Raw genomic sequence first — 13,631 nt, 5'->3', positions numbered from 1 at the left:
TCTATCTGTTCTATATTGTACAGAGACACCCACAAATTTAAACGAATCGGCGTCGCGACTCCATTCTGACCGACAAATGCGGAAGCGACCACGCTCCACTGTAATATTTCGGTGTATGTCGGCGTCGATCAAAGAATGTAGAATATACACCTGTATACACAGTGAGCGCATATAGTACCTGTTCCAATTACCTGCAACTTTCGTGTTGCACTGTTTATTCTAAAATGGCTGGAGAGGCCACGGAAGTAAAGAGTGAAGTGAAATCCGTTCTGGATATACTGAAAGCACCTGGCGATGATGAGCAAAAATTCGGCTTGTTGATCGGCTTGATTCAAGGGAATCAGGTGTCCAACAAGGATGTTGTCGACACAGTGTTGCACCTGGTAAGTCAAGCGTTTAATATTGATAGTGAAATCGTGGGTCAAGCAATGAGTATGTGTTGTTTAGAAATGTACATTCCGTCATGTTGTCACCTGTCGAATCAATGACCTGTTTGTGGCTATATTTAGAACGATAATATTGATCTGCATGCATTGTTTTCAGCATCTCTTTCATTTCCAGGAATCAATTCCACCAACCATTCTGAATAGATATTAAATGTCTTCAGGTCATATAATAATTTTGTGTTGTCATGTATTGCATAAGACAGCATAAAGACGTGCATCCAGGTCTCAGTAAACTAGGAAGTGGTAACTGTTTCCTACGATATATTGTCATTGATATCAATTATTAACATACAGAAACCAGTTTAGTTATAATGGCATGACATTATATTTCAGTGGTTAAATGCAAGTCTGGTGCATTCATGTACAACAGAAAATGCTCCACCCTGCAGTTTAACCCTCATGTTTTTCAAATGATAGAACTATTTAATTGAATCAGCATCTCTTTAGCGAATCACATTTCATTATTAATACATTGGGAGGCCAAACATGATCCTGCTGATTAGGTCTTCTGGTATTGATTTCTTCATGATAATAATACAAGAGTATTTGCCATTTCAAATGCAAAATATATCACAAAGTGTCATCTACTGAGTGTTGTAAATAATTAATGATGGGTGTTGATATCGAATTACCATTGTCAGGTATCATATGGTTACCATAAAAGGTGTTTTTGTTTCGATATGTAATTTCGATGACATCAGACAGAAATTATAAGCTTAAGAAGAGATTCAATTTGGAGTACCATTTGCTGTAAAATGTTCCAAATTTGCAAGAAAACACTTAATAACTGACAGAAATGTGGCTGTGTAAATATAATGTAAGAATTTGTTATGCATATGCCTATCCTTTCTATGTGAAATATAGTGTTGTCATTACTTCAGAAAAGATGGTTGGTCTAATGTGATACATTAAATGTGACTATTTGCTGACCACCATCTCATAGCTGGAATATTGCTGAGTGTGGCATTAAACAACACACACACACCCGGGTTAAATCCTGTAAACAGTAATCAGGTCAGTAGATGAAATATACAACCTGTTACATAATGAGTACCTATACACAACTTGCTAGGGTGAGTTATGCTTGTTAAGCAGGAGAACCACAATGGTCAATGAAGCATTATGATGTGTATTGATCAGCAATGGATCGGAGCCAAAGTCCAGGTTTTTGTATGAATAATTATAACATGTCAGATCTTAATTAGGTTGGTTAAAATATATTTCTTTTTTGAGAAACAACTGATTTCAGTTTGAGACTTATTCCATTCTTATGAGTAAGCTGGACATGATGATTGTGTACTATTAGCTTTGGAAATTATTTTATATCTCAAGGAATTATGATACATTTATTGCTCATTTAATATGAATCATGGAATGACAGATTAACTATAGTAATGTGAAAGAATAATATGTTCTTAAACTTCATTTGAGTAATATATCTGTGATCAAAGAGGAGAAAAAACAACCTTTAAACCATTTCTGACTTGAAATTATCAGAAACTGGCAAAGTATATTATTTGGTAATATAGTGCTATGTAAGCTAACTCTGGATGTTTTGAAGTTATCCAGCAAAATTTCTGCGGGACTAGAGATGTTTGTCAACTGGATGGTGTTATTCATAGGATGGTTGAAAGATTCATGAAGTACCTAATCTGGCTGTCATTTTGATCAATGTGGCTGAAGACATGAAACAGTTTACCAATTAGCAATGCTTTCACTGGACAGTCTAGCTGTATTCCTACTGTATTTGTAGGCTTGTAGCATTTTATTCCTGAACTTTGTACAGTATTACTTGTCTATTTGAAGAGTTACTTGTTGGTCTCAGTTTTGGAAATATATACAGACACAGGCACCTCTATAACTGATTGGATCCAGGTATCACACATTCATGAACTCTTCTGCAGTTAATAGTGCATAAATAGGTGCTATATCTCACATATTGTTAATTCAACAAAAATATCGCTGTGTTTATGTGACATGTTGAACACTTGGGGCTGCAGATGCATATTTGAAGTCTCCTGAAACAGCATTTTAAGCAGAATTAACTTAAATAATGTCCACTCATTGGTTTAAAAATACCCAATAGACTGGCCCAAGGGAGTAAAACTATGTGGAATACCCAAATAAAACTATCAGTACCAAATGTGAATGGTAACTTGTAAGTATATACTCAACGGCTCACAAAACTATATGGAGCCCTGCCCAAAGGTTCTAGTATTCACAGGCCTAGCAGTGTGTTTCATAGAAATGTTTCCGTGACACGTATCACATACATCAATGATAATTAAGAAGACGAGTCACTTGTTCATCATGTAACAGTAAACCTCTACAACTTGCATCGCTCCATGGGACGTTCCTTTCCCACTAAGTTGACAGGCCTGTAGGTAACTGAAAGCTGAGTTTACTGCATGCAAAATATTGTGTCCAAATGCATATACAGTACACTACGGTTATAACGAACACGCTTATAACGAACTGACGGATATAACGAACTTACTTTTTAGTCCCGACTATTTGCTGTAATTATGCTGTATATATGCTTATAACGAACTACGGTTATAACGAACTAAAAATAGTAGTCCCTTTGAGTTCGTTATAACCGTAGTTTACTGTAAATTAAAATGGATGCAAATAATATCCGCTGTGAGTGCCTTTGGTAACAAGAGAGTCAGGATGTTGGAATGATTGGAACTAATCAATTGAAACATGTCTGTAAGATTTATTTATATCTGTTCTCATAAGAAACAGATGAAGGTCAAGACAGCTGATGTCAGATTTCGTTTACTCAATCACTAAACTTTGACTCAAGCAAGGAAACCCTGTTCTATGATAAGCAAATGGTATGACACATACTTTGTATTTTATCTGTTGTTGGGACAGTTGGAGCCTCAAAATGTATTACATAGCGTTCTGAAGAGTCCCAAATATATAGATGAAGGTCAATGTCTGTGAAATACTGTTCAAGGAGCATCAAGATGATTTACACACTCTCTTCCTTCTCATAAGTGTACTAATTTCTGTTCTTTTTTTAGAATGTTCAAATATTGTTGTATTCATAGACATTCATAAAACACTTAATGATGCTGTGAATACACAATGCCATTTAGAAAGTGGTCAAATGTAACAAATGTTATATTTGGGATAACAATATCATTTGTTACTTAATGATCATGATGATGCTGCAATTCCTGTACATTGTGAGAAAACATTAATTGTCAGGAATAGTAACGATTCTCCCTGGAAGGATGACGAACTATGATTTGCCAGTGGGCTCCCTCTCAATCACTGGGAGAGTCTGTGACTTTAACCAGTCGTCCAAAGCCTGAGTCTAGTAAAATTCTGTTCAGTCGAGTAATCTCGGCTAATAAGCGACCATGTGATGACACGGAACTGTACCAAAAATGATGATCATAGAGCAAAGTTTGGGCTTCAAAGTATCTGCAAATGCGTTCAGTTGTTACTTTGCATGAGTAACTGAGGTATTGTCAGACACTTAAAAGGGTCACTGAACCTCAGCTCACATACCAACACACTATTTCAACCTCTTGGTATTACTCTCAGTCTCTTGATTTACTGTTGGTCATTTAACACATACTCGGCATATTGTTGGTTTGCTGTTTGCTGGTCAGTGCTTTTTTACAATTCTGGCAATCCTGTGTATTATTACCCAAAATAAACATAGGACTGTTGGTCCAACTACCACCTGCTTGTCAAAACCAAGGATTAAACAGGGTATTCACTATTGTGTGGCTTGTAGGGGATTGGATGGCTTGTTACATGTGATCCTGCCTGGAGAATGTTACATCTTCTTCTTAACCCCAACTTTAAAACTCAATTATTTAGTAATTTACAGGCCTCATAGTAAAATAGTGCTGGCTGTAGCATAAAACAACATTCACTCACAACAAAACATATTTTCAACAGTGGCATGTTTGATGTACATTGAATTTAAAAAAAAAAATTGTGGTCAAGAGGAGTCCAAAGTGGTTCCATGTCATTTCCAGCTTGCATGCAGAATATTATGCTCTTGGTCTGGTAAAGTGAGCTTGTCCTTACCTGCCCAGGTCTTGTTAGACTCAATTATATGCATCCGCTGTCCCTTCGTGGCTCAGCCTACTAATTAGAGCCGGGGAAGGGATCGCAGCATCGAAGGTGTGTTTGTTTAATGTATGTGTCCTCTCGTGTGCACTACTAAACCTCTTTTAAAATATATGGAGACTTGTACAGAATAGAGAGCTCCAATAATATTATGAATAGCCTGGTACAAAAGATCTTTATTGATTAAAGCTGCAATGGGATAACTAGTGTCAGAAAATTATTCTTTGATCTTGGTTGGTTAGGCCTATGTTTGATATGAAAATTAAACTCTCTCAGCTGGTGAAGGATGTTTGTAATTGCAATGAGTTCTCAGAGTTGATGAAATTGTAGTTTGTCAAAGGAACATAACATGCTGGTGCTTATTCTACAAGTCTCAGAATTACCCTTTTTGTCTGACAAGACATTTGACAATTGATATGTTTTGACTGTTTGTAAACGTTTGTGGCTAAACTCCAACAAAATATTTTTTGTGTTCTTGGCTTATGACTTAGGAGTCATTTGAGATTCCCAATCGGACATGTCTGACTCATATGACCGTTTCCAGGCCCCTGCTTGGGACACAAACTTATTTTAGGATTAAGATTATGGTTATATGAATATAAAGCTCTAATGTCCCAGCCTAATGAGGTTGTCCTTTTGCTGTGATGTAGATTGAAATTAATTTTAATAATAACCTGATGAGGGATTCGTACTTTGGGATTAAATTTTGGTCATGTGACTTTTGAAGGTTTTCTTTAACATGTCTGAGGCATGGTCTTAAAATTAGCAAGTTATTGAGACTGAGACTTGTGTAGCTTTATTTAACAGTCCGTCCATAATGCATCTGGGTTGGTTCTTGAAAGAATGGAGGCAGTAGAGAAGCCTGGTGGTTAAAGCGTTCACTTGAGACACGAAAGGCGCAATTTTGATTCTCCCCATGGGTAACCCATTTCTGGTTTCCTCTGATACTGCTGGAATATTGCTAAAAGTGATGTAAAACGTTAAAGGTTAATGTGTAAATTCTGACAAAATACGTACAGTGTTTGTTTTCCGAGCAGTTGTAAAGGACACCAGAGACTCTAGTTTGTTTATGGCATAGAGTAGAGCAGGAACAGTCATTATAGAACAGTAATGAAAAAACAACACTGATACCTTGTTACTGTTTCATGGACAACACACACGTGATCACAGAGCTTCAGTTGAGCTGAGTAGTTGTGGGATATACACTAAATAATCATCATATCCCAGTTAATTCTGAGTTGCATGCATTCCGATAATAATACATGTATGCATGAATACTGTGCATAGTTACTCAGTGTAAGTTTCTCAGCTTGCAAACCCGTCTGTATTTACAGATCTTCAGGTACTTAGCTAGACCTGCCCAGAGGCTGATATTCTGCCCAAGGTCTGCAGCAAATGTCATTAAAAATTTCCAAATAAGAACTAAAATTTCCAAATTCATGTAAATATAAATAACTAATTTTATCAGGAAGAGAATTTATGGATGTCAACTTCTTTATTATGAGGAACACAATGATAAAGAAGTTGACATAAAAAATTTCTCTTCCTTATGTGTATCACTTCTAAATGCCTTTCAAAAACTAATTTTATGGCTTTGTAGGGATTACCTGTATTTCCAATAACAGGACCAATAAATAGGAAGAGGTTTTAATGCTTTGTTTTATATTATTGCTTTCAATAAATCTCAAACTCAATGTTAAAATACCTCTGAGAGAAAAAAGAACAGAAAAAAAGATATAAACCAGAATTTGTTTTCAATAAAGTTGTCTCTTTTTCTAAATTTGCCAACTTCTAGACTGCCAATCAAACAGTTAGAAAAAAGAATTTTTTTTAAAAATCACCTTTTGAACACAATAACTATTTTTCCCCAATTTGCCTGTCAGTCGCAGTAAGTTTTAAAAGAATCGTGGATAAACCCTGACTTCATTTACTGCGGCAGTGTAGACATTCATAAAGTCTACTGCTGGAAATAATGTACAATAGTGTCAACTCTCACTTATTGTAACTTCAACATGTTTCATTGTCAGTTTATCAGCTTACATAACACACTGGTGCTGCACATGGACTGAACTAAAGGAGAAAAAATATATTGAATACCCCCAAAAAACTTTCAATAACCAATGTGAACAATAACACGTTAATGGCTCAAAATTATCTGGAGCCTTCCCCTGAATCGTGATACTAAGATGTAATTGAAACCGAGCAGCTATCTAATTGTCAGTGATATCCCTGTGTCCTAACTCTGAATGTCAGCTGGCGATGGTTTCTCCCACCAACATGTTACATGTCATGAATATTACAGAGGACACAATCGTGACTGATTATGTCTGCATCTTGTATTAGTGTGTCTACAGCCTACAGATGCAAGGGTTGCATGGAGGATCAGTCTCGGATGCAGCAACTAGCTGTGCAGAGTTGCATCCCCTATCCATGCCAGGATCTGCAGATCGGGGGGTCAGATTCCAAAACTTGCAACATTTTGGTCCCTTGGTTGTCATAACATACTTGTGGATTTCATCCAATGGTAAATATCTTTGATCTGTGTCACGGTGGGTATTTTCTCCACCATAAGTTGACACCGTGTTATATAAGCTGTATTATAACTGAACTCACTTTTTTAAGAGTTTGAATCATGATTTGCCCTTATTATCAAGGATGGAAATTAGCACCAAGCCTGCTAGGCCCGACCAGTTTTGTTAATGTCAGGGTATCCTTACACCATAAAATCGGCACAAGTTCTATACTATAGTCCTTGCCAAACTGCCCAATAGTTAACGTAAAGACTAGTAGAAATTTGCCATTATTAAGGCTTTTGCTGTATGTTATCATTATAAGGACTAGTAGACTAGTAGACAGTTAGTTTCTATCATGTAAGGGCTAGTAGAATTTCAAACATTTTGTGCGGTATTGCTATATGTTATGACTATTCAGACTAGTTGATGTTCTGCGTTTATTTCCTTCCCTGATCAGTGTTTGACACTGATGTTTGATCAGTGTTTGACACTGACGTTGGTCAGTGTTTGTCAGTGGTCCAAAGGATCAGCACATTGAAAAGATCTACTGGTCCTGTTGGATTCCTACTAGACACAGTGGTGCTGACCAAGAAGGGTTTGAAAAGGTATTACTTTATTTTCATTCTACAAGCTCAATATTTACCAAAGTTCATGCAACAGGTCAACTTTTGACTTTTTCCCAGATGGTGTGTATGACACAACATGTATCATAAATACAAGTGAGCATGCATAGTAAGTATGAGGAACCAGTCAAGAAGGTAGCCACTGTACCATGAAGGGCTGCTTAGATTGCTGGTTTTCCTTAGAGTCGATCTATTGCTGATTTCAATATAATAGACCACCGTTTATTTAATCTTACTGGTCCTCAGGAAAATATACTGGTGTTACTTTTGAATACGGCTGATTATGATCCTTGGTTTGTGAGTAACCATACCCAGACTCAGGGGTTTCATCTATGTGGTAGATGTCATGGACCTGCAGGACTTCGCCATTTCCTTTCTCACCCAGCTAAAAAACTGTTCAAAGCAGTTGTAACTCCAACACACTCTTTCTTTGTGATATTGTTTTTCCTCTTGAAGCAGAATTAGGTTCCTCGTGTGTCAACCACCTCCGTTGTGTAGAGGATAGAGTCTGCCCAGAATCGAGGGTCAGTAGTTTTATCCCCAGCCTCTGAATACCAAAAGACGTTAAAAGATGGTACTTGTTGTTGCTTTGCCTGTCCTTCAGCATTAAGGGGATAAAACAAGGACTGGTTGGTTCGGAGTCAGTATATTGTGTCTGAGTGGGGTATTTATATTAAGCTCTGGCATGGTATCTCAGTGGGTTAACATAAGAAATGGCCATGACCTGGTTGCTGGTGTATAACTGTGTCTCCACTGAGTGTGAATTAATCCTCACACTACTTTACCCTGAGCTTGTTAATTAGCTTGTTATGGCTAATTACTGCCTTGATGTAACAAGATATCGCTGACAATGGTGTGAAAAGATCATACTAGATTTTCTTTGCCAGAGAAGGTCAGAACAAGAAGAAGATTAGCAAGATGGTTAATATATGATTTCCCCGTTTTGAGATTTATCTTTATCTATATATTTGAGAGTCATTAAAATCCCAGGGTGACCACTGACCCTTTGAGTTACATACTCAAAATTACTAGCTACTTCGTTCCAAAATGATGGCAAATTTTTGATACAAAAGGTTCCTATTTATTACAAAATGTCTATAGAGCTGTCAGTTTGAGGTAAATGTATTTGAACAATATCTTTATATTTTCAAACACCAGGACCATTTATCTTGCAGCCACACTAAAATACATCATTAACCCTTATAAATTAATCTGATTTTAATAATGTCCTGCACAGAATTAAGTAGTAAATGGATGAAAGGCATGATATGTTTCCATTGGCGTGGGGTTAAGGTTTTTGTTGATCACGCCAAAGGCATGGGTTCATTTCCCCACATGGTTACGCTGTGGGAAGAAATTTCTTGATATTTCATGATATGCTGGTATAACCATACCCACTCCCTCCATTGGCTTGGATGTATCTGGCAACAAATCTTCCAATATCATTATTAAGAAAAATGATCATTATGTTTTCTGTTCTCAAATATTAACAAAATCCTTAAATCCGAAATGACGTATGTCAGTTAAAGCATGACCCATGAAGATAGGTCTTCAGCAACCTGTTCTTGTTGTAAAAGGCAACTTTGCTTGTCGAAAGAAATGACTAACGGGATCGGGTGGTCAGGCTAGCTGACTTGTTTGATGCATGTCATCGTATCCCAATTGCATGGAACGATGCTCATGATGTTAGTTAATGGGTTGTCTGGTCCAGACTCGATTATTTACTGACCACAATCATATAGCTGGAATAATGGTGAGTGTGACATTAAACAACAAACAAACAAACATTATCAGTTGTGTTAGATTGTTAAATATTGTCATGATATAATATATCATTAGGTTTATTCCCACTGTATTAAAACTATGGTTATAAAAGGCCTAAACATTCTAAATGGATATTGGATACAAGAAATGTGTGATAAAATATGCTTCAGAACCTGATTTTAAAAAAAGAAAAGTTATCAAAGGATCTGACATAACTAGTGCAAAAGTTAAATAAGATGTTACTTGAGGATGAAGATGAACACAGGGATGACGACGGAGCAAGCAGTAGCTGTGGATCATTGCGTCTAACAATAATGAAGTTGTTATCCAGAAACAGTTCATGTCTAAATGTTCTTCTACTTCTAAATTCCTATGGAAGACTTGTTATTTGAGTAGTTCTGTTTTGTCTTTGAAGTTAATATCTTTTGCGGAAAACAAAACAAGTACCTTTCCATCAACATTCCGAAAGTAACCTGACTTCACATGTCATCAATTTGACATAACATTTCTTTGGGATGTTTTTCTTGGTAAAATAATTATGGACAAGAAAGGCGCCACATTTCCTTCTCGTCTTGACGTTCCTGACACAGTTCATTCCGGTGCTTCCACAGAAGAAATCCTTGGTGCCGTGCCATGCATGTACATGTTATTTTCTGTTCCTGCTTTTATTGGTCAACCATTCTCAAAACCTATTCTCTGTCTCTGTCTTCCATTTTGCAAATTACAAACGTATTATTGAAACACGCAAGAAGAATTTGTGCATCTGGTTTTTCACTGAACACTGGATAAAGTTTCAGACAGTGTATTCCTTCATGTTTGAGGAATGCTTATAAATCTTCATTAATAGAATTACATTTAATATTCAGTCGAATCAATAGTAATGCTAGTTATTTTAGATCACAGCTGGATTGTTATTGTCCTCATAGAAGAGAAGTGTATGATCAATGCTTATTCAATGAAATTTCCCACCACCCTAAATGCATTGTGAATAGGTGAGGTTTATTTTGCTATTAGCCATCTTGCAGCAATATCACAGCAATAATCAGACAAAGAACTGGGTTTACATTTTGTAGCCTGGACTAACGCTTTGTCTCTGAAAATATATAAATTTGATAGAAACAAGCAAGTGAGATGGGAGATTGAAACTGTGGAAAATCTAGACTTGCTTCATAGAGGCTGTAGCACTACAGTAAGGGATGGAGAAAAAGGAAAATTATATGGTTAAGGGACTGTGCAACAGTCTAATTGTAGCCATCAAACCAGGGGTCCGGAAAATTTAAAATCCCAATCGGACATTTGCATTTAGGCCACGCCCCCTTCAAATAGCGTATTTTAGTACGACTTTTCACACACATTACAAGTTTATGTATTCATAATATGATGAATTATGAATTATTTCAATTTAAATTGTTTAATTCACCGGACAATTAATAACAAATAATATCATTTTAGATTTACATGGAAAACATACGTTTGTTTCTGTTATAATAACGATCTGTTAACGTAGTGAACGGTCTAATTAATATTCATGAGTTATATTCATGATTCTGCTCAAGTGTACGCGTTGTAACATTTGGATCAAGACTATTATCCCATATTTGGTTATCACGTGACCCCATGGGAAAAGGTTTTTTTTAAACTAAAGATTTTTTTAAAAACAAGACAGATAATTTAATCACAAATACTAAAATATCGTTGATAGCAATAGTTATTTGAATACGTTTTTCATCTGTACTTAATTATTGACCATAAAAAAATTAAAAGCTACTGAAAACAATAAAATCTGCAAATCCTCATTGTATGTCAACCAAGTGAAAGTCGTTAGCCACGACTTACAAAATGATCGTCCAGACTTTGAGGGTTTGGCAGATCCGCTCGACTGATCTGCATCGGTCGACTGGCTGTCGTCACGCTTTCGCTTCTTGTCTGAGGTTACGTATCGTAGCATTGTGAGGATAATGAGGTACATCGATGATGCAAGGTATTAATGTACAGTTGTAAACACCTTTCACTCAAATTAACAAGATGTTCTCAGTAATTAATCCTCGATTAATCAGTGTCAACTCAGTTTATTGCCTTTTACAGTGATTGACCGATTGGACTATCATGTAGGTACGATGTATTTACAGCAATCAAAACAAACAAAGCTTGTCAGTGTAGTTAATCTTCATTGTGTTGCAACTGCAGACAGAAACTGCTCAGTCCTAACTGAATGTCCGGACAATACTTTTTGAAATGTCCGGTAAGCAATATTTTAAAACAGACATTTGATATTCCCAATCGGACATGTCCGGCGCATATGACGGTTTCCGGACCCCTGCATCAAACACAAGTCTTCAGCATGTTCAGTGATTACAAATCAGGCTACCGAGTCCTGGTTCATTCATTGTCATAGTTCATACAAGTGAAGTAAGGCTGCACTTTATTTTAGGGTTTTAAGAGTTTTGCCAACCTGTAAGCTTGGATCTGTCATGATAGAAAAAGAAATATGTTTGTGCAACTCAGTGTTTCAATCATATTTCTTTTTCTGATTTTATTTACCATTTTGTTGTTGGCATCTGTCAGTTTGTAGTAAAAATTAAATGTTCATCACAGTTTAAAGTGCAGGATGTTATACCTAACCTATTCATATTTTCTGATTATTACTATTGTATCTGTTAAGTTGAATCAGAACGACGAGACCCGTGAAGATCCGGAGGTAGAATAGGTCTTCAGCAACCCTTGCTTGCTGTAAAAGGCTGCTATGCTTGTCTTAAGAGGCAACTAATGGGATCGGTTGGTCAGGCTCTCTGACTTGGTTGATGCAAGTCATCGTATCCCAATTGTGTGGAATGATGCTCATGACATCAATCACTGGATTGCCTGGTCCTGGTCATTTTATTGGATATTGTTAAGTTTTGAAGAACCATGGGTCAAATATCCCAAGTTGTTTCTATTGTTTAATGTCGCAATGAGCATGATCAGCGATATTCCAGCTGCGGGATAGTAGCCAGTAAATATATCAAGACCAGACAAACCCATGATTGATATGCCATCAACCCAGTCACAGAGCCTGAGTGTCTGATCCATATGGCCCCCAGCCTGTGGGGATTAGGGGTCAGAATTACTCCCCAACAACCTGTGCCGGTCATACAAGGTGACTTTGTGGATTGTGTGGGCAGGCTTGAGGGCTGGTTAATTGTGGTCATTGTACCATGACAACGTGCATCGTTACTCACAATATCGATCACTGGATTATCTATTTACTCATTTATTTACAGGTTGTCGTCATATAGCTGTGGCATTAAACAACCAACAAACAAACAAACATATGGTCACCTCATGTGACAGACATTGGCTGATCAACCATTGGGATCAAGTGACCAATTGTTGGTGTTGACCTGTAAGCGACCTTGAGTTGACCTGAGGTAGCCACACATGACCTCTTGAGTTGACCTGAGGTAGCCCCAAGTGACCGTAATAAATCCTGAATGGGAAGAGTTGAATCTGATAGCATGTCTATATGCACCTGACACTTAACCACACCAGTGTGGAATAGAAGGTCCAAACAATCAGACAACACTAACATCTGATTGACAAATGCACTGAAGCCTGAGGTTCTGGAAATTTAATTCCTTGAAAGGAATATCCGAGAATCTAGAGCTTCGCCTCAGAGTGCCAGGTTGTCCCGAGGCGGACTCTTTGTACAGTACACCCTGTCATGGAATACATGTCTGTGTCGCGTTTTGTAATCAATGTTAGTAATTGGTTCCCAAGTCCTTGGTTGCAAACTGAAACAAACCAAGTCAGGATGAAGTTGATTAACTGGAACACCATAAATTGTAATCATCCTTGATGTTGGAAGACAAATGGTTTTAGATGTGATACCGGTGCTGTGTATAAGATGTACCTGAGAGGGGTTGATGGTAGTGCACCATCTCCAACTCTCCATCTTCTCCTACCATAGACATTTTGTTTATGGTGAAAAAAGAGCAACATATCTACAATATTGGACCATTTGACCATTGAAAAGCAGTGTTTTTTGTAAAACAGTATAGTGTGTTGTCTGTATCCAGAGCTACAGATAAGCTGCGTATTTGTGTAAAATACCCCCCAAAAGTATTCAAAACTCAATTACTTTCAATTAACTTGCGTGCCGAAACGCATGCATTACATGAAAAACTCAAATGTATAAAAACAGCATGCGT

At 37.1% G+C, this 13,631-nt stretch overlaps 1 protein-coding gene across 6 annotated transcripts in view; it reads left to right on the top strand.

The window, feature by feature from the left end:
• Positions 1-84: 84 nt before the first annotated feature.
• Positions 85-13,631, top strand: part of LOC124122199 (neurobeachin-like) — a 244,798-nt gene continuing 231,251 nt past the window's right edge. For all 6 annotated transcript variants that reach the window (XM_048387655.1, XM_048387658.1, XM_048387659.1 and 3 more), the window contains exon 1: positions 85-383. In XM_048387655.1, the coding sequence (XP_048243612.1) occupies positions 225-383 (159 nt within the window). In that variant the 5' untranslated portion in view covers positions 85-224. The remainder of the gene's footprint in view (positions 384-13,631) is intronic.

This window comes from Haliotis rufescens, unplaced genomic scaffold, assembly GCF_023055435.1.
Source record: "Haliotis rufescens isolate VD_foot unplaced genomic scaffold, xgHalRufe1.0.p SCAF_7, whole genome shotgun sequence".
Lineage (NCBI taxonomy): Eukaryota > Metazoa > Mollusca > Gastropoda > Lepetellida > Haliotidae > Haliotis > Haliotis rufescens.
This window is presented reverse-complemented; position numbering and strand designations above follow the sequence as displayed.